Source organism: Scyliorhinus canicula, chromosome 10 (assembly GCF_902713615.1).
Source record: "Scyliorhinus canicula chromosome 10, sScyCan1.1, whole genome shotgun sequence".
Taxonomy (NCBI): Eukaryota; Metazoa; Chordata; class Chondrichthyes; order Carcharhiniformes; family Scyliorhinidae; genus Scyliorhinus; species Scyliorhinus canicula.
The window spans coordinates 82,744,596-82,768,777 of record NC_052155.1 but is presented as its reverse complement, the minus strand read 5'-3'; the positions used below and the strand labels follow the sequence as shown (position 1 = coordinate 82,768,777).

At 44.8% G+C, this 24,182-nt stretch overlaps 1 protein-coding gene across 5 annotated transcripts in view; it reads left to right on the top strand.

The window, feature by feature from the left end:
- Nucleotides 1–23,682, top strand: part of garem (GRB2 associated, regulator of MAPK1) — a 111,300-nt gene extending 87,618 nt beyond the window's left edge. For 4 of the 5 annotated variants that reach the window (XM_038809244.1, XM_038809242.1, XM_038809245.1 and 1 more), the window contains 2 exons: nucleotides 15,168–15,325; nucleotides 22,124–23,682. In XM_038809244.1, the coding sequence (XP_038665172.1) occupies nucleotides 15,168–15,325; nucleotides 22,124–23,060 (1,095 nt within the window). In that variant the 3' untranslated portion in view covers nucleotides 23,061–23,682. The remainder of the gene's footprint in view (nucleotides 1–15,167; nucleotides 15,326–22,123) is intronic. The other variant, XM_038809243.1, reaches the window with a different exon arrangement.
- The last annotated feature ends 500 nt before the right edge of the window (nucleotides 23,683–24,182 follow it).

Genomic DNA, 24,182 nt, shown 5'->3' with positions numbered 1-24,182 from the left:
TGGGTCACCTGTTAGTGGAGATGTACAATTAGTTAGAGGTGAACATTCACCACCTCCACCCATGCTGTGTCAAGCATCTATCGTGCTTATTTTAAGGAGGCGGAGCTGTGTGGGTCGTACCGCCGATATAGTTGTTCAATGTGGCTGCGAAGCTATTGGCAAAGGTGCTGGCGGCAGATAAAGAATTGTGTGCCGGGTGTGTCACGGGAGGACCAGACTGGGTTTGTGAAGGTGCAGCAGCCATTCACCAATATTCAGAGGTTAGTTAATGTGATAATAATGCTCTCGACAGGCCGGGAGATGGTTGTGCCTATGGACGTGGAGAAGGAGTTTGACCGTGTGTACTTACTTGAGGTGTTGGGGCAGTTCGGGTTTGGGCAGGGGTTTGTTGACAGGATGTGATTGTTATATAGGGCTCTGAAGGTGAGTGTGTGGACCAGTCGTGTCAGTTCGGAGAATTTTGTGTTGCATTCGTTTTTTCGGGATACAAACTCAATACAGGTATGGGAAAAAGTGAGGCAATCCCAACCAACGCATTGGTATGGTGGCGGAGGGGGAGAAAGGAGGTTGCTATTTTGGTAGGTAGGGGCGGGCTTTCAGTATCTTGGGATACATGTGGCACAGAGCTGAGCAAATTGAATCTGGCAAAATTGGTGGAAGGAATGAAGGAGGACTTTAGGAGATGGTGTTGCTCTATTTATCCCGGTGAAACACAAGCCTTTCCCTTCTATCGATCAAATGACCACACAACCAGTTAGTTAGTTAAAAAGATGGTTTATTTACATACACAATAGTTATCTCAACATGGAAACACAATATCTACTACGGGTTAAACTATACCTATCAGCTACAATAACCTATACTTAACTTCAGGGCGACCGGCACTGTGCAAATGGATAAGGCCTTTATCTGGATTTCACTTGGCTGGTTCGAAGAAAGTGGCTCTGTCTCTGCTGGGCCCATCTGACAGGTAGCGATCGTTGGTCTTTAACTTAGCTGGCTGTTCCTGCTGCAATTGGGTAGGCACAGGCCAGATCCCAGAGAGACAGAACACATGGCTGCGCTCTCTTTTATTCCTCTGGGATTTTGCGCTCTTTGGGGTGGTCCTTAACCTTGGACCCAATAGTTCGACAGGGCTCTGATCACTCTCTTCGATTTCGGCCAAGAAAGGGAAGGGTGCCTTGGTAGCTGGGCGGGTCCTTAGCGGTCATTGACCTTGGAAGTTGTGCTTTCTGAGTAAGGGAAGTGGCGCCGATCAGTCTGTGGCTGTACCGGTTGCTTGATTGGAGTTCTATTGTCCTGGGAAAATGGGCCATTAAAATGTAAATGAGTGGGGGTTTCGGTAAGATCTCGTTATCTGTGTTTTAGATACGCATCGGCTGTGTATCTCTCTGACTCCTGGGTTGGCCATAATTCCCATGGTCCTTTGCATGTGGCCACCTTAGATGGCTACAGTGGGATGTGTTGCCTTTGTCGTTGGTTAGAACGGTCCAGACGGTAAAGATGATGGTGCTCCTGAAGTTTTTGTTTGTGTTTCAAAAACTCTTGAATTTTGTGCATAAATCTTTTTTTAATAGAGTGAATAAAATGATACTGGTGTTTGTGTGGGCAAGTAAGGTTCTCCAAGTCAAGAGAGTGTATCTGGAAAGGGATAGGTGGGTGGGGGGGGGGGGGGGGGGGGGGGCTGCACTGCCAAATATTCAGAATTATTATTGGACAGTGTGGAGGTGGGCAGTGGAGGAGTGGTCAGTGAGGGGATGGATGGAGGAGGCGGGCAGTGGAGGAGTGGTCAGTGAGGGGATGGATGGAGGCGGCGGGCAGTGGAGGAGTGGTCAGTGAGGGGATGGATGGAGGAGGCGGGCAGTGGAGGAGTGGTCAGTGAGGGGATGGATGGAGGAGGCGGGCAGTGGAGGAGTGGTCAGTGAGGGGATGGATGGAGGAGGCGGGCAGTGGAGGAGTGGTCAGTGAGGGGATGGATGGAGGCGGCGGGCAGTGGAGGAGTGGTCAGTGAGGGGATGGATGGAGGAGGCGGGCAGTGGAGGAGTGGTCAGTGAGGGGATGGATGGAGGAGGCGGGCAGTGGAGGAGTGGTCAGTGAGGGGATGGATGGAGGAGGCGGGCAGTGGAAGAGTGATCAGTGAGGGGATGGATGGAGGCGGCGGGCAGTGGAGGAGTGGTCAGAGGGGATGGATGGAGGAGGCGGGCAGTGGAGGAGTGGTCAGTGAGGGGATGGATGGAGGAGGCGGGCAGTGGAGGAGTGGTCAGTGACGGGATGGATGGAGGCGGCGGACAGTGGAGGAGTGGTCAGTGAGGGGATGGATGGAGGAGGCTTCATGTTGAGGGACCAGTTGAAGGTACTATTGTTGATATCTCTTGCCTTCTCGCCAGCCAGGTACTCCACGAGCCTGGTAGTGGTATCAGCGTCGAGGGTGTGGAACCAATGTCGGCAGCATTGTAGGATGTAAGGCATCCCCCTGTGGACGCCCATTTGTGGCAACCATGGCTTTGTTCCGGCGGGGCTGGGTGCGAGATTTTGGGGATGGGGGCAGATTGGGATAGAGTATTTTCGGGACCTGTTTGTGCAGGGTAAGTTTGCAGAATTGGAGGAGGTGTACTTGCTGCCGAAGGGGAATAGGCTCAGTTACATGCAGGTGAGGGACTTCTTGAGGAAGGAGTTGGATTCGTTCCCACAGTTGCTCCCTCCAGCACTACAGGAGGACAAGCTCTGTCCGAGGATGAGATAGGCGAGGGCAAGGTGTCAGATATATATATAGTGTTATGGGAGCGGCGTTTTCAGAACCCCAAAATGTATCCTGGAGTTCAACCAACCTCTCCCTTTAATGTATTGTTGCTTTTGAAGCACACGGCTTGGTCTCCAGGTGTGGTATTACAATTATGGACACGTGGGTTTTTAAACACAAAACAATGTTTATTCCATGAATTCAACTTAACCTTTTTAAATAAACATTGGATCCCTTAACACCTCTTACTTCAAAGATAACCCCGAAAATAATACAACACTAAATAATCCCTCAAAATGTTCCTTCAAACCTCCAAAAGACTTAACACCTTTAAACAGAAATACATCAGGTTAAATACATTACTATTATGAGTTTAAATCACCCAAATGATTCAGAGATAGAATATAGAACAGTACAGCACAGAACAGGCCCTTTGGCCCTCGATGTTGTGCCGAGCAATGATCACCCTACTCAAACCCACGTATCCACCCTATACCCGTAACCCAACAACCCCACCCTTAACCTTACTTCTTAGGACACTACGGGCAATTTAGCATGGCCAATCCACCTAACCCGCACATCTTTGGACTGTGGGAGGAAACCGGAGCACCCGGAGGAAACCCACGCACACACGGGGAGGACGTGCAGACTCTGCACAGACAGTGACCCAGCCGGGAATCGAACCTGGGACCCTGGAGCTGTGAAGCATTTATGCTAACCACCATGCTACCGTGCTGTCTTTCATGGCAGAGATCACAGCAAATCCAGCTCACTGCAAAACACAGACACACCCAAGCTCTCTTCCCCAAAACTGAAACTAAAAGCAGAAGTGAGCTCAGCCCATGGGTGTGATATTTGAGGTGTGGGAGGATCCGGGAGTGCAGGTGGGGGGAGAAGAGTCTGACGTGGAAGCCTCCCCCCCCCCCCCCGATAGCCCGGAGGCGGATCTTGTTGTGCTGACAGGACTCGGAGCCGTCAAAAGCGGGGGCATGGGTGAGCGACTTGGCAGAGTTCCTCCAGCTAGAAAAAAATCAAGTTCGCCATGAGTGGGGCGGAGGAGGGGGTCCCCACAATGTGGAAACTGTTCTTTGACTTCTTTAAGGGAGAGTTGCACGTCAGTGGTGGGGGGTGGGTGTTGTGTTCTGTTTGGATGTGGAGCGGGGGGGGGGGGGGGGGGGTGGTGGTGCTGGGTGTAAAAGGGAGGGGTTGGCATGGGGAAATAGGGACAAGTGTGCATGGTTAACTGGTGCTGGATCAGTCAGAACAGGTGCTGGAACTTTATTCCAGGGAAGAGAAATTGGGAGTTGGTTATTCAATATTCTACTTGATTGCCATCTAGTGTCAACCCAAGAGTATTATTAACAACTCTTAAAGCACATCTTGTTGAACAGTTGGCAGCAGCAAAATAGGGAATAATAATTGTTAAATCGTAAGGGATGATGTAAATTGGAGTCTGTATGCACTACTCAAGAGTAATGGGAGTCACCTTCACCTTTGTAATTTCCCAAATGTTGGAGAGTACATCATCTTGTTCTTTCATGGTATTTTCAATTGAATGTCAACCATGACCCCATGGCTGGGGATGATGGGGAGTATGGAAAGCAAACGCATGACTTTGTAACTTTTAAAAAAGGAGCAAAAATTGACAGCTGACCTTGTAGTGAAAAGCAATTAAAAGTTGAAGCCTGCTTTCGCTAATTTTGACTTGCAAGTGACTTGTTTTCCCTTGGTGTTCCCTATCTTTGGGTCTTCAAGTCCAAAGCATGCAGCCTTGAGTGTAACTGGTGCACAATTGGTTCAGGCATCTGTCACCAGCCACATCAAGATCTATCAGGCAAAACTAAAATTTTGGCTTTTGGCTCAGCCAAAACTAGACACTACCTCAAAAATCATCTGGAACACAAAGATTATGCATGGTTGCCTTTCTCCACTGCCATGCAAGCACCTTAAACACCTCTTTTGTATCCCTTCCTTTTCGCTGCCCCTTCCACCTTTGCCTTCAATAAGTGCAAGGAGATCATGGATTGGCCATCAATTTAAGTCCCTCCCCTGTTCCCTACCCTATGCTCATATAGCCAAGCCTTCTTTCAAACTCTCCATGCTTCGACAGTGAACTTGAATCTCTCTTTAGTTAGTCTCCCATCTATCTTTGTGCCTGCTATGTTCGTCTCTGGGACTTTCATTTTTACTAAACTGCTGATCTTCATTCCTGATCTCCTCACATTGTAAATGTTTCTCTTTTCAGCTACTACCCCAGTCCCTCTCAATTCACCATTCACACTTCTTACAAAATCTACCTTTAACCCATCAGTCCTTGCACTCTATACCCCTTTTTCTCTTTAATGTCACTGGCAAGTGATGTTGCCTACCAATTCCATGACCATCTTTACAACAACTTTTCTTTCTGAATCCCTCCTCCGTCACCATTGAACCAGTCCTAGCTAAACTCAAGACACCTCTGACTGAGCTGCATTGCCCCTCCTTTTCTGCAAAATGCCTCTCTTCTGTTGTTCCCTCCTCCAACTTTCCAACCCCTAAAATCACTGCGCACTGTCAGCTGTAAGTCAGGTGACCGTATTCTTGCCTTTCAGTCAGAAAGTTGTGGGTTCAAGTCCAGGAATCTAGGCTGGCAATTGGGTGCAATACTGAACGAATGTTGCATTGCTGTTGATTCAATATTTTGGATGTGATGTTAAGCCAAGACCCCAGATGCCCACAGGTGGATCCCATGGACTATTTTGAAGAAGAACTGCAGAGACCTCTGCTGTGTTCTGGCCAACATTTATCCCTCAATCAACATTATCTGGTCATTTCCCGTACCAGCCTCCCCAAACAGGCACCGGAATGTGGCGACTAGGGGTTTTTCACAGTAACTTCATTGAAGCCTACTTGTGACAATAAGCGATTTTCATTTCATTTAATTTTTTAATCAGATTTCTGATTGTGGGAGTTTGCTGTGTGCAAATTGGCTGCCACGTTTCTCACCTTGCAACAGTGACTCTGTAAAGCGCTTTGAGTCATCCTGCTCAATTGGTGAATGAGTGCTCAGTTGAACAGGTCAGGATCCAAATTTAGATTATATCTCTCTGAGGCACTTCAGATGCAATATAAGCAATCTTTGGACATTGGTTTGTGTTCATTAGGTCCTGGTATTGCATTATTATTTTGGAAGGTGTTAAGTAAATTGTGCGTGATCTTGCTGCACAACGTTTCTAATGTCAGATCAGTGATTTGGAAATACTTCCATTCCACAATGTATAATTTCTCTCAAAAGATAATTAAAAGCCTTGAATGCAAATATTAATTATGAGAAGGGAGAGATTCTCACTGAAATAATGTACCATAATTATGGACTCAATTTGAGCACATCACAGTTCAGGCTACTGCAACAATGTTTTTTGAGTTGAAGGGGCTGGTTGAGCACAGTGGGCTAAACAGCTGGCTTGTAATGCAGAACAAGGCCAGCAGCGCGGGTTCAATTCCCATACTGGCCTCCTTGAACAGGTGCCGGAATGTAGCGACTAGGGCTTTTCACAGTAACTTCATTGAAGACTACTCGTGACAATAAGCAATTTTTTAAAAAACATTATTATTTGGAGAACAAAAACTTGCCAAAAATATGCAGTTGATCAGGCAACATTTATGAAGTGAATAGACCATAAGACATAGGAGCAGAATTAGGCCACGAGGCCCATCGAGTCTGCTCCGCCATTCAATCATGGCTGATATTTTTCTCATCCCCCATTCTCCTGCCTTCTCCCCATAACCCCTGATTCCCTTATTGATCAAGAACCTATATATCTCTGTCTTAAAGACACGCAAGTGATTTGGCCTCCAGAGTCTTCTGCAGCAAAGAGTTCCACAGATTCACCACCCTCTGGCTGAAGAAATTCCTCCTCATCTCTGTTTTAAAGGATCATCCCTTTAGTCTGAGATTATGTCCTCTGCTTCTACTTTTTCCTACAAGTGGAAACATCCTCTCCACGTCCACTCTATACAGGGCTCGCAGTATCCTGTAAGTTTCAATAAGATCCCCCTTCATCCTTCTAAACTCCCAACGAGTACAGACCCAGAATCCTCAACCGTTCCTCATATGACAAGCTCTTCATTCCAGGGATCATCATTATGAACCTCCTCTGGACCCTTTCCAAGGCCAGCACATCCTTCCTTAGATATGGGGCCAAAAACTGCTCTCAATGCTCCAAATGGGGTCTGACCAGAGCCTTATATAGATTCAGAAGTACATCCCTGGTCCCTGTATCTAGCCCTCTTGACATGAATGCTAACATTGCATTTGCCTTCCTAACTGCAAACTGAACCTGCACGTTACCCTTAAGGGAATCGTGAACAAGGACTCCCAAGTCCCTTTATGCTTCTGATTTCCCACGCATCTTCCCATTTAGAAAATAGTTTATGCCTCCATTTCTCCTTCCAAAGTGCATAACCTCTCACTTTTCCACATTGTATTCCATCTGCCACTTCTTTGTCCACTCTCTTAGCCTGTCCAAGTCCTTCTGCAGCCCGCCTGCTTCCTCAATACTACCCGCCCCTCTACAGATCTTTGTATCATCTGCAAACTTAGCAACAGTGCCTTCAGTTCCTTCTTCCAGATCATTAATGTATATTGTGAAAAGTTGTGGTCCCAGCACCGACCCCTGAGGTATACCACTCGTCACCGGCTGCTATCCCCACTCTCTGCCTTCTGCCAGTCAACCAATCCTCTATCCATGCCAGGATCTTACCCTCAACACCATGGGCTCTTAACTTATTTCACAATCTCCTATGCAGCACCTTGTCAAAGGCCTTCTGGAAATCTAAATAAATAATGTCCACTGGTTCTCCTTTGTCTAACTTCCTTGTTACTTCCTCAAAGAACAGATTTGTCAGACACAACCTCCCCTTGACGAAGCCGTGCTGACCCGGTCTTATTTTGTCTTCCCTTCCAAATACTCTGCGATCTCATCTTTAATAATGGACTCTAAAATCTTACCAATTACCGGTCAGACTAACTGGCCTATAATTTCCCGTCTTCTGCCTCCCTCTGTTCTTAAACAGTGGTGTTACATTAGCCACTTTCCAGTCCTCTGGGACCCTTCCTGCCTCCAGTGATTCCTGAAAGATCATCACCAATGCCTCTACAAACTCCTGAGCTATTTCTTTTAGACCCTGGGGTGTAGTCCACCCAGTCCAGGTGATTAATCCACCTTCAGACCTTTCCATTTCCCCAGAACCTTCTCCTTTGTAATGGTCACTGCACTCATGTCTGGCCCCTAGTTCTCCTGGAGCTGTGGCATCCCACTGGTGTCTTCCACCATGAAGACTTCCAAAGTAACTGTTCAGTTCATCTGCCATTTCTTTGTTTCCTATTATTACTTCTCCAGCCACATTTTCCAGTGGCTCAATGTCTATTTTTGGCTCCCTCTTACCTTTATATATTGAAAAATCTCTTCCTATCTTCCTTTATATTACTAGCTAGCTTGCACTCATACATCATCTTCACATCCCTTATTGCTTTTTTAGTTGTCCTCTGCTCGCTTTCCAATCCTCTGGCTTCCCACCAAACCTTGTCATTTTGTATGCTTTTTCTTTAGCTTTTATGTTTTTATGCTGTCCTTGACTTCCCAGGTCAGCCATGGATGCCTTGTCCTCACCTTAGCATATTTCCTCCTCCTTGGGATGAATTTCTGTTGTGCCTCCCGAATAACCCCCAAAAACTCCTGCCATTGGTGTTCCACTATCTTCCCTGCTGGATCCCTTTTTCAATCAACTCTAGCCTTTTTTACTGCCCCACATCCTGGCTACTGCTAGTGGGCCTGTACATAACTCACATCAGGGTCTTTTTACCTTTGCGATTCCTCAACTCTACCCACAGAGAGTCTATGCCTTCTGATCCTATATTGCTCCTTGCTATCGATTTTAACTTCATTCTTTACTAACAATGCAACCCCGCCCCCTTTGCCCATCTGTCTGTCCATTCGATAGGACACATATCCGTAGATACAGTATTTAGATCCCAGCCCTGATCCCCTTGCAGCCACGTGATGCCCACAAAATCGTACCGGCCAATTTCAATGTGCGCAACAAGCTCATTTACCTTGTTCCATATATTACGCTCATTTAGGTACAACACCCTCAATCCTGCATTGACCACCTCCCTTTTCACACTTGTCATCTTTTTTGCTCTGCCTCAGGGTGATGTTGTTCTTTTATTTTAGTTCTCTATTTCCCCTTCCGTTATTACACATTATAAGCTCACATTTTACTTCCCACCCCTTGCCATACTAGTTTAAATCCTCCTGAGTGAATCTAGCAAACTTCCCAGCCAGGATATTAGTGCCCCTCCAGTTAGTTGCAACCCGTCCTTCTTGGACAGGTCCTACCTGCCCCGGCAGAGATCCCAATGGTCCAAAATTCTGAAACCCTCCCTCCTACACCACCAGTTTAGCCACATGTTTAGCTGCTCTGTCCTCCTATTTCTAGCCTCACTGGCACGTGGCACAGGAAGTAATCCTAAGATTACAACTGTGGGGCTCCTGCTTGTTAGCTTACTACCTAACTCCCTGAACACCTTCTGCAGGACCTCATCACTCATCCTGCCTATGTCGTTAGTACCTATGTGTACTATGACCTCTGACTGTTCACCCTCCCCCTTTAGGACAGTGGGCTAAACAGCTGGCTTGTAATGTAGAACAAGGCTAGCAGCGCGGGGGCAATTCCTGTACCGGTCTCCCTGAACAGGCGCCGGAATGTGGCGACTCAGGACTCCTACATGTGACAATAAGCGATCTCGACAGGGTAGGTAGGGAGAAACTGTTTACACTCATGAAAGGATCACTATCATTGTATGTATTTAAGACTGAGGTAAACAGATTTGTTGTTGTCTCGGAATCTAGCAATATGGAGAGAGTGAGAAAGTGGAGTTGAAGCCCACAATCAGCCGGAGCAGGATTAATGGACCATCTGGTCTTTTCCTGCTCTTTTATTCTTATATTTGGTCATGCTTTTCCCATTTCCAAAACTCTTCCAATCCTTGGACCACTGTTCTTGACAGCATTATAAGCTTTTCTCTTCATCTAGAACATAGAACGATACAGCGCAGTACAGGCCCTTCGGCCCTCGATGTTGCACCGACATGGAAAAAAAACTAAAGGCCATCTAACCTACACTGTGCCCTTATCATCCATATGCTTATCCAATAAATTTTTAAATGCCCTCAATGTTGGCGAGTTCACTACTGTTGCAGGTAGGGCATTCCACGGCCTCACCACTCTTTGCGTAAAAAACCCACCTCTGACCTCTGTCCTATATCTATTACCCCTCAATTTAAGGCTATGTCCCCTCGTGCTAGCCACCTCCATCCGCGGGAGAAGGCTCTCGCTGTCCACCCTATCTAACCCTCTGATCATTTTGTATGCCTCTATTAAGTCCCCTCTTAACCTTCTTCTCTCTAACGAAAACAACCTCAAGTCCATCAACCTTTCCTCATAAGATTTTCCCTCCATACCAGGCAACATCCTGGTAAATCTCCTCTGCACCCGTTCCAAAGTTGCCACGTCCTTCCTATAATGAGGCGACCAGAACTGTACGCAATACTCCAAATGCGGCCGTACTAGAGTTTTGTACAACTGCAACATGACCTCATGGCTCCGGAACTCAATCCCTCTACCAATAAAGGCCAACACACCATAGGCCTTCTTCACAACCCTATCAACCTGGGTGGCAACTTTCAGGGATCTATGTACATGGACACCGAGATCCCTCTGCTCATCCATACTACCAAGAATTTTACCATTAGCCAAATATTCCGCATTCCTGTTATTCTTTCCAAAGTGAATCACCTCACACTTCTCCACATTAAACTCCATTTGCCACCTCTCAGCCCAGCTCTGCAGCTTATCTATGTCCCTCTGTAACCTGCAACATCCTTCCGCACTGTCTACAACTCCACCGACTTTAGTGTCGTCTGCAAATTTACTCACCCATCCTTCTGCGCCCTCCTCTAGGTCATTTATAAAATGACAAACAGCAACGGCCCCAGAACAGATCCTTGTGGTACGCCACTCGTAACTGAACTCCATTCTGAACATTTCCCATCAACTACCACTCTCTGTCTTCTTTCAACTAGCCAATTTCTGATCCACATCTCTAATCACCCTCAATCCCCAGCCTCCGTATTTTCTGCAATAGCCGACCGTGGGGAACCTTATCAAACGCTTTACTGAAATCCATATACACCACATCAACTGCTCTACCCTCATCTACCTGTTCAGTCACCTTCTCAAAGAACTCGATAAGGTTTGTGAGGCATGACCTACCCTTCACAAAACCATGCTGACTATCCCTAATCATATTATTCCTATCTAGATGATTATAAATCGTATCTTTTATAATCCTCTCCAAGACCTTACCCACCACAGACGTTAGGCTCACCGGCCTATAATTACCGGGGTTATCTCTACTCCCCTTCTTGAACAAAGGGACCACATTTGCTATCCTCCAGTCCTCTGGCACTATTCCTGTAGCCAATGATGACCTAAAAATCAAAGCCAAAGGCTCAGCAATCTCTTCCCTGGCTTCCCAGAGAATCCTAGGATAAATCCCATCCGGCCCCGGGGACTTATCTATTTTCACCTTGTCCAGAATTGCCAATACTTCTTCCCTACGCACCTCAATGCCATCTATTCTAATAGCCTGGGTCTCAGCATTCTCCTCCACAATATTATCTTTTTCTTGAGTGAATACTGACGAAAAGTATTCATTTAGTATCTCGCTTATCTCCTCAGCCTCCACACACAACTTCCCACCACTGTCCTTGACTGGCCCTACTCTTACCCTAGTCATTCTTTTATTCCTGACATACCTATAGAAAGCTTTTGGGTTTTCCTTGATCCTACCTGCAAAGACTTCTCATGTCCCCTCCTTGCTCGTCTCAGCTCTCTCTTTAGATCTTTCCTCGCTTCCTTGTAACTATCAAGCGCCCCAACTGAAACTTCATGCCTCATCTTCACATAGGCCTCCTTCTTCCTCTTAACAAGAGATTCCACTTCTTTGGTAAACCACGGTTCCCTCGCTCGACCCCTTCCTCCCTGCCTGACTGGTACGTACTTATCAAGAACATGCAATAGCTGTTCCTTGAACAAGCTCCACATATCCAGTGTGCCCAACCCTTGCAGCCTACTTCTCCAACCAACACATCCTAAGTCATGTCTAATGGCATCATAATTGCCCTTCCCCCAGCTATAACTCTTGCCCTGCGGGGTATACTTATCCCTTTCCATCACTAACGTAAAGGTCACCGAATTGTGGTCACTGTTTCCAAAGTGCTCACCTACCTCCAGATCTAACACCTGGCCTGGTTCATTACCCAAAACCAAATCCAATGTGGCCTCGCCTCTTGTTGGCCTGTCAACATATTGTGTCAGGAAACCCTCCTGCACACATTGTACAAAGAATGACCCCTCTAATGTACTCGAACTATATCTTTTCCAGTCAATATTTGGAAGTTAAAGTCTCCCATAACAACTACCCTGTTACTTTCGCTCTTTTCCAGAATCATCTTCGCCATCCTTTCCTCTACATCCCTAGAACTATTAGGTGGCCTATAGAAAACTCCCAACAGGGTGACCTCTCCTTTCCTGTTTCTAACCTCAGCCCATACTACCTCAGAAGAAGAGTCCCCATCTAGCATCCTTTCCGCCACCGTAATACTGTCCTTGACTAGCAGCGCCACACCTCCCCCTCTTTTGCCCCCTTCTCTGAGCTTACTAAAACACCTAAACCCCGGAACCTGCAACAACCATTCCTGTCCCTGCTCTATCCATGTCTCTGAAATGGCCACAACATCGAAGTCCCAGGTACCAACCCATGCTGCCAGTTCCCCTACCTTATTTCGTATACTCCTGGCATTGAAGTAGACACACTTCAAACCACCTACCTGAACACTGGCACCCTCCTGCGAAGTCAAATCTGTGCTCCTGACCTCTATACTCTCAATCTCCCGTACCCCAAAACTACAATCCAGGTTCCCATGCCCCTGCTGAATTAGTTTAAACCCCCCCAAAGAGCACTAACAAATCTCCCCCCCAGGATATTGGTGCCCCTCAGGTTCAGATGTAGACCATCCTGTCTATAGAGGTCCCACCTTCCCCAGAAAGAGCCCCAGTTATCCAGAAATCTGAATCCCTCCCGCCTGCACCATCCCTGTAGCCACGTGTTTAATTGCTCTCTCTCCCTATTCCTCATCTCACTATCACGTGGCACGGGCAACAACCCAGAGATAACAACTCTGTTTGTTCTCGCTCTGAGCTTCCATCCTAGCTCCCTAAAGGCCTGCCTGACATCCTTGTCCCCTTTCCTACCTATGTCGTTAGTGCCAATGTGGACTACGACTTGGGGCTGCTCCCCCTCCCCCTTAAGGACCCGGGAAAACACGATCCGAGACATCACTTACCCTTGCACCTGGGAGGCAACATACCAAACGTGAGTCTCTCTCGCTCCCACAAAATCTCCTATCTGTGCCCCTGACTATTGAGTCCCCAATTACTAATGTTCTACTCCTTTCCCCCCTTCCCTTCTGAGCAACAGGGACAGACTCCGTGCCAGAGGCCCGTACCCCATGGCTTACCCCTGGTAAGTCGTCCCCCCCACAAGTATCCAAAACGGTATACTTGTTACTCAGGGGAACGACCGCAGGGGGTCCCTGCACTGACTGCTTCTTCCCAGTCCCTCTTACAGTTACCCATCTATCTCCAGTCTTTGGTGTAACTACTTCCCTGATGCTCCAATCTACGACCCCCTCTGCCTCCCGAATGATCCGAAGTTCATCCAGCTCAAGCTCCAGGTCCCTAACACGGTTTTTGAGGAGCTGGAGTTGGGTGCACTTCCCACAGATGAAATCAGCAGGGACACTGACGGCGTCCCTCACCTCAAACATTCTGCAGGAGGAGCATTGTACTGCCTTCCCTGACATCACCTCTAGATTAAAAAAAAACAAGAAAAAGAAAAAGAAAGGAAGGGCTTACCTGATATTACCTCAAACCCTGCTCCCGCTGAAAGTTAAGCAAATTTAAAGGCACTCACTCACCTTCACGACAGGCCCCTGCTCCCGCTTCCCAACCACCGTGGGGTGGGGGGGTTGGTTAGAGGAGGAGGTAGGGTGGGAAACACTCACAAAGTGTTTCGGGTTTAACTGTCACTTGCCAACAGCCCCTCCACAAACCACCTTCAACTTAGGCTGACCGCACTGCACGTATGCAAATTCCCCCAGAACAGCTGATCAGTAGCTCTGCTCTGCTGCCCTCTAATGCTATCCGTAATCTCTAGTTAGCTATGAATGGCTCATATTTTCTGTGGAGCTTTCTTTCCTCAATGGAACGTATATTCAATAGGAAAAAGGCCAGTGCAGGCATCATGGCCCAAATGGCCATGTTCAGTGTTATATCATTTTATGATTCCATGGCCATCTTTCTCTCTCAGACAAACCCATCTCAAGCCTAGAAGGACAAAGCACCAAAATTAAGCCTGAACATTGACTGGACGTCAGTAGATCAAAGATCTTTATCCTTATATTTTTATTTTTGTTTTATTTCCCTTTTCACCTTCCCTTTGTGTGTGTGTGTGTGTGTGTGTGTGTGTGTGTGTGTGTGAAGAGTGAGGCCACTTAGGAAGGGGGTGTTGGGGGCGGCACGTGGCACAGTGGTTAGCATTGCTGCCTACAGCGCTGAGGACCCGGGTTCGAATCCCAGCCCTGGGTCACTGTCCATGTGGAGTTTGCACATTCTCCCCGTGTCTGGGTTTCACCCCCACAACCCAAAAGATGTGCAGGGTAGGTGGATTGGCCATGCTAAATTGCCCCTTAATTGGAAAAAAGAAATAATTGGGCACTCTAAATTTACTTCAAAAAAAGGAACAGGGTGTTGGGAAAGGGGTAATAGATAGTCACAAACAAGCCACTGAAGTTAGAACGAACCAGTTGATGTCCCTCTTTCTGGGGTGGGAAGGGTTGAGGAAACTACTGCTTTACTTGTGCTTACTTGCAGCTGAGATTGGGAACTTAATGCAGAAAATCATGGATGCAAAGCTATATTTCATCACTTCATGCTGCTGTTACTAAACAACTGCAGTGGTTCTTTAGTTTAGTCTGCTGCATTAGGTTAAAGTACTCAAAAATTCAAGTATTCAACATGTTAACCTGATGGAATCATACAGCTATTTTGGAAAGTATAACACTCGAGCTTCATTTACGATAAAGTGTGTGCTCCATTCAATGCAAATTGCATCCATTGTGCCTTTTTTGGAATGCTGGCAATTAAATCATGATTGTCTGCAACTCCAAACCAGACAGACTGAATCTTGTTCTCAGATGTTAATAGATCCTGAAAGTCCCGTTATGCAAATTTATTCTGTGTAGCATTGTTTCCACTGGCAGGTTAAAGAAGAATGCAGACTTCTGAATGCTCCACCAGTCCCTCCACGGCATGTCAAGCCATCATCACAGAGTCCATCAATTCCTCCTCGGCAAATACACCAACAGACGCGTTCTCCCAGCCCTACACTATCTTACTATTCTTCTGGATTGCATAACATGTAAGACATTATTATGAAGTGCATTATGTAAGGTAGCAGCTTGATGATCTGACTTCAGCTTAGAGCATTAAATTTGGAAAAACTGGAAAAATGCACTGGTACTTTGAATTTATTGTGATTGTGGATCATGTAATGCGATATGGCAATCCCCCTGTTGTGATTTTCCTGTTTGAAAGCTTGCAACTTTAGAAGACAAGTAAAAGAAATTTGGAATCCTGTATATTATGGTTGTGCAAACCTAACCACTTCTGGCGTCGTTTTGTCGGAAAAGTAGATAATGCCCAGCATAATGTATGACTGTAGAAATTGGAAATTTGTTTTGTATGAAGCTAATGCAAATTATCATTTTGTTTCCAATATTGTCCATAATCCTGATATTATTGGCCCTTTTGAAAATGCAGTGAAACATCATGCAATCAAACATAATTTTGAAATAGTAATTGGACGGTTAATTATTACCTACTCAAACTTGCATTCTATTATTGATGTCTTGTTCCTTTTCGCAGGAATTAATGTATACCCACCCCCTTTTAAAATGGAGATTTTAATGCGATTTGTTTTTTGGGGGGAATTTCTGCACTCCGTCAGTGGTTGAGTGGCCTGTTCCCAGGTAAACCGAGTTTCCTTCACTTGTGAACAGCTTCACAGTGAGGTTGAGAATTTAATGTTTCAAAATTGTTGTCTCAATCCTCCATCCAGCAAGGGTCCAGCCCTGCTAAAATACCAGCCAACCAATTGCTAATAATACAAAGCTAAAAGCCTATATGGAAACAATGCAGTTGCAAATTGTAATTAGTATTTCCATTTTTTTCCCAGATTATATCTGAGTATACTAATAAAAGGGCTTGCCTTTATAAATATCAATTGCAGTTCGAGTACAAATTTAAAGCTTTCTGTACAAATATCTACTAACATAATGTGTTACTTTTTAAAAAAAGGATTTTTAAAAACTTTAGATACTTTGAGGGGTTTCCAATTCATCAACCTCTTCTGTAAGTGAGTCCCCACTTCTGAGTCCCAGAGTATGCAGCCTCTTGCCTCAGTATGTAGGTAAATTTGTAGCATACCCAGGCAAAAAAGAGCCTGCTTCACTTTATTTCAGCTGACTAGTTTATCCTGTGCTCTTGCATTATCTTTCTTGACTTGGAAGGCAATAGAATATAATGCTATTCCAGACTGTGACTTACTTATAACTTTATAAATTTGTTTGGCAGTTGAAGTCTCAGTGCACATTATTATCACATATGACATTTTGCAATAGCTTTTATGTTCAACTATCTTTAGTAAGTACGAAATAGCACAGTTGTCACAAAACCACTAGACTGTAAGCATTCTAGTGCTTCTTCTCACACTGATATTTACCCTCGCCAGACTATCTTTGAAGATTCCAATTTGAAATAGACAGGCCTAGAATTACTTTTCAAAAAATGCCTGGATAAAGTAAATGCAAATAACAAGTTTCAAATATCTATCCACCATTCCCTTAAAAGATGCAGTAGGCTCTGCAACAAAACTTTCCAGGTTCTCCCTTCTGTGATTCCTTCAGCCTTTCTCTCGCTTGATCAGTTTAAAATGATGATCCCTTGTCCTAGTTGCCAACCAAAGGGAATGGGTTGGTCACTCCTTCATAATTTCTCCATTTAAACTTTCTCGAGCCAGTGGAAATCATCCCAGTAACCTTTATACTAACTTTCCATCTCCAGTATTCTTATGGGCATTATGTGCACTCTAGCCTCACTTTCCTATTTTTATAATTGGACACCCAAAACTCCACACAGTATTCTAACTGTGACTCGTATAATTGCTTGAGACAGATTTCTTACTGTCTCTTCACTCTTGTGCATATGCCCCTACTTAAATTAAAATGCGATTTAAAACTTTTATGGTTTTATCATCCTTTACATGGTTTCAAGGAATCATGTATGGTCAGCGCAGGCTTGGAGGGCCAAAGGGCCTCCTCCTGTGTTGTACTTTTCTTTGAAACACTAGCCAAATATTCCAGTATATTTTTCCCATTTAGTTCATGCTTCCAATCATTCATTTTCTATGCTAGCTTTATTCTTATGCATTTCTCTGCGTTAAATTGCTCTGCTTCCCGTTTACGTCAGTGAATCTGTCTACCCTTGAGTCTACTCCTGAGTTGTCTTTTTTTGCCAATACCCTAATTTTGTTGGACTGAGTAAATTTGATATTTTACTCATGTCATTTCCAAGTATCTGTATACTTCTGTGTGCTCTACTTTCCTGACTCACTTTCACGGCCCTCAGTCCCCTACTCCAGTGTTCTTCAAACTTTTTTTCCAGGGACTCATTTTACCAACCGGCCAACCTTCGGGACCCAACCCGGCCGACCTTCGCGACCCACGGCGGCCGACCTTTGCGACCAACGCCGGCTGACCTGCGCAACCCACCATTTTCTCTTACCTTGTTTGCTGCTGACAAAATGGAGGAAATGGTTTTGGGTCCCTTTGGCCCTCGTACACGCTCCTCCAATGGAACCTGTTGGATGAAGGTGAAGCCTTCTGGTGTCGGAAAGTATGGAGTCTCCATCTGTCCAGAGTTCTAAATTTTTTGTCTGTAAAATTTTGGCAAATAACGCCCCCCCCCCCCGGACTTGTTAAAAAAAAAAATTAGTAAAATAAACGAAAACTTCTTAAAAAATGAAAAAAATAAAAATTAAATGAATAAAATAAATGAATAAAAACCACTACAGAACTTCTAAAACAAAAAGCTGCAACCATTTAAAAAAATCACACGAAATCCGAGCGAACCGTCCTGAACTCCCGGAGGTGGCGCCGACTTGAGCGTGCCTGTTCAGCAGGGACGGCAATGCGGCCAGATTTTTTTTTTTTAAACATGTTCGTGGCCGCTTGCAGCCGGCGTTATGAAAAGCCGGCTGCTGCGCGGAGACTTGCGCGATCGGGATCGCTGCGGACAACGGCTCCGCGACCCTCCCGATACCCGCCCGCCACCCACCTGCGGGTTACGCCCCCGACTTTGAAGAACACTGCCCTACTCCCTGCTCTGACTCCCTTGCCTGGCCTGACACACTCACTTGTTCTGACCCTTTGCATATATAAAAAAGGTGGGCCCTTGAGTACATAATTTTCATCCTCCTTTATTCAGTGCAAAGTAACTGATCCTCTCTCTTCTGTCAATTTTACAATTTTACAAAAACAAAACTCCAGGATGCTGGAAATCGGAAATAAAACACTTAAGTTCTGGAAGCACAGCATATCATTTAGCATGTGAGAGAGAGAAAAGCACTGGGTAAACAACAATTTTGGTCGATGACGTTTCATCAGAACAGTTAGTTATGTTAATGTAGATAGACTGGCGCAGTTCAAGTTATTCTCATTGGAGCAGAGAAGACTAAAAGTAGATTTATAAAGAAGCTGTTTCTAATGGCTGAAGAATCAATAACCACAGGGCACAACTTAAAGGTGATGAGCAAAAGAACCAGAAGCAGCATGAGAAAAAAGTTTTTTTTATTCAATAAGTTGGGAAATGGAATGCACCCCCGAGTGGTGGGTGCAGATTCAATAGTAGTCTTGAAAAGGGAATTTGGTAAATATTGAAGGAGAAAAACATTGTAAAAATATGTGAAAGAGTGGGGGAGGAAGTAAATGGGTTTAACCAGATTGCTCTTTGATAGATCAGATTTGATGGACCAAATGGCCTCCTCCCCATAATTCAAGGTATATAACTAGTAAAAGAGTGGTAAAAGGAGGAGTCAGGTCAATTATGGATCCAAAAGGGAATTTAGACATAACAGGGGATACAGCTGGGGCATTAACTGAGTTCTTTCCATTTGCTTTTACCAAGGAACAAGATGCTACCCAGGCTATGGTGAAATAGGAGGAAATGCAGTCACTTGAGGGGTTTAAATTTGATAAGGAGGAGGTATTGGATAGGCTGTCTATACTTTTATAAGTGAGCAAGGTACCTTGTCCAGCCACTACAGACCTGTCATAGAATCATAGAATTTGCAGTGCAGAAGGAGGCCATTCAGCCCATCAACTCTGCACCAGCCCTTGGAAAGAGCATCCCTACTTAAGCCCATGCCTCCACCCTATCCCCGTAATCCAGTAACCCCACCAAACCTTTTGGACACTGAGAGGCAATTTGGCATGGCCAATCCACCTAACCTTCACATCTTTGGACTGTCGGAGGAAACCGAAGCATCCGGAGGAAACCCACGCAGACACGGGGAGAAAGTACAAACTCCACGCAGTCACCCGAGGCCAGAATTGAACTCTCGTTCCTGGAGCGGAGAGGCAGTAGTGCTGACCATTGTGCCACCCAGAAATAAAGGAACTGCCAGTTCAACATTGGTGGTGAATAGGCACAGTGAGGGCGACAAGGCCTTGGGTGACTGCTTGAAGTTTGCATGTTCTTTCTGTGTCTGCAGCACGGTAGCACAAGTGGATAGTGCTGTGGCTTCGCAGTGCCAGGGTCCCAGGTTCGATTCCCCACTGGGTCACTGTCAGTGCGGAGTCTGCACGTTCTCCCTGTGTCTGCGTCGGTTTCCTCCGGATGCTCCGGTTTCCTCCCACAGTCTAAAGACGTGCAGGTTAGGTTGATTGGCCATGATAAATTGCCCTTAGTGACCAAAAAGGTTAGGAGGGGTTATTGGTTACGGGGATAGGTTGGAAGTGAGGGCTTAAGTGGGTTGGTGCAGACATGATGGGCCGAATGGCCTCCTTCTGCACTGTATGTTCTATGTTCTGCATGTTTTTCCTCCGGGTGCTCACGTTTCCTCCCACAGTCCTAAAATGGATTGGCCATGCTAAATTGCCCCTTAGTGTCCAGGTTAGGTGGAGTTAAGATGATCAGACAGGGGGGTGGGTCGAGGTAAGGTGCTTTTTCAGAGGGTCAGTGCAGACTCGACGGGCCTAATGGCCTCTTTCTGCACTGTGGGAATTCTATGGGCACTTACAGAAACTATAATTCAAGGCAGAATTAACAGTCACATGGGCAAATGCGAGTTAATATAGGAGAGCCAGCATGGATCTCATAACGGAAAATCGTGTTTAACTAATTTGCTGGAGTTTTTAAGAGGTAACATAGAGGATTAATGAGGGCAATGCTGTTGATGTATATATGGGGCGGGATTCTCCGTTTTGCCGGCACCCGGGAGTTTCCCGACGGCATGGGCTGCCCCACAATGGGAAACCCCATTGAGAATCCCGCCGGCGGGTCAGGGCATAGAATCCAGCCCATGGACTTCCAAAAGTGCCGCACAACAGAATTGTGAGAAAAGTTATAATTCATGGAATAAAATGGACGGTAGCAACACAAATACAAACTGGACCAGAAACACCCTCGTGGTTAGTTTGTTTTTCAGGGTGGAGAAAGGTTTACAGTACAGTTCACAGGAATTAGTATTTGTACAGTTGTTTTTCCTGCTACATGTTAATGATCTGGATCATTACTGGGGACGATTTCAAAATTTACAGACGATAGAAAACCTGGAAATACTGTAAACTGGAAAATGTAGAACCTAAAAAAAAAATGTAGGCAAGTTGGTGAAATGAGTGAACCATCGAAAGGTTACAGCACACAAAGATAGGTGGCAGCTTAAGTTCATTACGGAGAAAGGAGGTAATAAGTTTTGGTCGGAAGAACATGGAGACACAGTATAAAATAAAGGGTTCTACACTAATGGCAGATGCAGGAGCAGAGGGATGTGGGTGTATACACATGAGTCAGTAAAGGTGGCAGGACAGGTTAAGAAAGCAGTTAATAAAGCATACACTATTCCCGGCTTTAATAGAGGCATAGAGTACCAGAACAAGGAGGTTATGTTGGACTTGCACACGACACTATAGTTGGACCACAGCTCGAATATTTCATGCAGTTCTGGGTGCCACATTTGTGGAAGAATGCGAAGGCATTGGAGAGAGTGCAGGAGAGGTCTCTGAGAATGGTTCCAGGAATGAAGAACTTCAGTCATGCAGTTATGAAGTAAGATTGGAGAAGTTGGTACTGTTTTCCTTGGAGAAGGAAGGTTGAGAGAAGATTTGATGAGGTATTCGCATGAGGGGTCTCGCAGAGGGAGAAACTGTTCCCACTCCTGACAGTATCGAGAATGAAAGGGCACAGATTTAAAGTAATTGGCAAAAGAAGCAAAAATGATATGAGAAGGAACTTTTTCACAGATCAAGTGATTAGGGTATGGAATGCACTGCTTGAGAGTGTGGCGTTGCAGGTTGAATCAACATATTCAAGAGGGAAAATTAGGTGATTGTTTAAAAAGAAGCAACCTGCATGGTTGCAGGAGATTGGCATTGGATGACGTGCTCATTCGGAGAGCCAGTGCAGAAATGATGGGCCGAATGGCTACCTTCTGATTTGACACAGTTCTGTGATTTTTATATATAATTCCCCTAACTAAGTCAGTAAAGCCAGGGAATTAATGAACCATTCTGACTGGACCAAACAGTTTTACCTGCCCTTATCAGTAAAACAGCGGAAATTTTTGACATTGGTTTCCCTGCACTTGTTTAATAGAACAGACTATGCCTTAGTCACCAGTTAATTTCTATTAATTTTTCATTTTAAAAGAACATATTTTGCTGTTTTTTCTGGAGTGCTTAATTCTAAGTACGTTACCTGCCGCTAAACTAGTATATTTGCCTAACATTGCATTTGGACACAAATGTTTGCATTTTTGCAGTTTTGTACATTGTTTGAATTTGAAATTGGTTGTCACCTGGATAATTTCAGTTTAGGGGAAGGGATCTATGACAGGAGGATAATATTTTCAAGTGCCTAAAACGATTTACTTTATTTGCAGTGGTGCCACAGAGAATGATGCACCTCCACTCAGTGAGAAACATTCCCCAGCTTCCTGTTATCCTTGTGACTGGATCAACTCTAATGCTTTGGACAGTGGAACAAAACCCGCACTCGGAAGCCCCATATTGGACCGCCCTTCAAATCGATCATCATGGCCAAACCAACATTCTGGGGATGTTGAGCAAGATTGTTATAATTTTGGATCTGAACACAGAAGTTATTACAGTTATCCTCGCCACAAAATGCCAAGTACTCCAAAGAGCATAGTGTCAATACCCTTTCAGTATGGTAACATTGAGTGTGCTGAGGGCTGTGAGGCATTTCCAATTAATATCTTCCGAAAACAGCAGCAATCCAAGGATAGCGAATTCCACTTTGTTCCTTCTGGATGCCCAAGATCAACCAGTTATTCCCCCGAGGGATACAGAGAAAAGTTTTTAGCAGGTAACATGCAGCAAAGTCAGTCATGCCCCACCTTACCACCACGTACACTCAAATTCAATGTCGAGGAACTAGTTGACCTAGAAGCACTGTTTTTGTCTTCAACTATAGATGGGGCTGAGGATCCTCAGATTTGTTCAACAGATCTACCTGAAGACAATTTTGATAACAAAGGTACACAGGATATATTTTCTATCCCTTATTCTTCTTCTCTTCCTCCATTGCATCTGCAATTAGCACCACGTTCATGTGGTGATGGATCACCCTGGCAGCCACCGTCTGACCTTTGTGGACTTTCTATCGAAGAGGTGTCAAAGTGCCTGCAATTTATTGGTCTTCCTGAAGAGATTATGTCACTATTTGTGACTGAAAAAATTGATGGAAATTTACTTGTACAATTGACAGAAGAGATCCTGTCTGACGACTTTAAGTTTAGCAAACTTCAGATTAAGAAGCTCTTGCAGTTCATTGGTGGTTGGCGACCCAAGATGTAGAGCTATAATTCAAATGGTGTCAATGTAGAGTATCTGACCTCAACATCTATTGTTTTGCACTAAATAGTCATAATTCTTTCGGACTGTACCAAATCAGTGCTATGGATGGTTTGCTTGTAAAGATACAAATTAATGTTTTTGTATGTTGACAAATCTAACATCCTGTGGAAAAAAATGTATCTTGCTGGAAGTGTGCCTTGTGCTCTACTCTGTTATCATCAACTGCTTGAATTATCAAAGGAATGATCATGATTTTGTTGTTCCTCAAGTTGCTTAAATTTTAAGTGATTTGCAAGACACAATTCCTGATCAAAAAAGACTGCTAGATTTGTTTCAGATTGTAGACATATAGAATTGCAATTTAACTGCTGTTATGGGTCTAGTGTACTGCTTAGACACTGTACATGTTGCATTCTCTTGGTAATTAATGTATAAATTGATAATGACACTTGTTTTTACTACTGGACTTGGGTTTTTTCTCTGCTGGGGCACATATTGATGTGGTTTAATAAGAATACCTAGGTTTTTTTGAGGTTGATCTTGGAATGAGTAAACTGATCAAATTGAATTTACAACAGATGCAACCATTTAATATAATAAACCCATTTGAGACTCGGAAAAAGTCTGAAGGGAGTTTTGAAGTTTACTGTTTATGACAAATTCCTCTAGTCTCTTTCAAAGCTTTTTTCTATTTCAGCCGTAACTAATTTGAGTTTAGAAATGTCTTGATACAAAGTTGATGAACAGACTTGTTGACAATGTTTCTCTAGCAAAGCAACGTAAAGGGCTGTTTGTACTACACTCATTCCTCACTAGCAGTGCTTTTTAACCAAATCTGTTTTCAGTTTTATACTCTAAAATTGCTAATCCAAAGTGGTTGGCTAATATTTTGTCCAATTATCTCCACGAATGATATCATTCAAGTGGGTCGGGAGTTGCTTTCTTCAGGAAGTACATAAAATCAATGTACACTTCACAACATGCAGAGCAAGACCCATAAGTTGTCAGTTCATGATGTTGATGAAGAAATTTGAATTTCTACTTTAACATACCTTGTGCTCTCACCAACAATTCTTAATGCTACAAATAGCAGGACAGTCAGTAACTGTTCCAAAAGAAAAA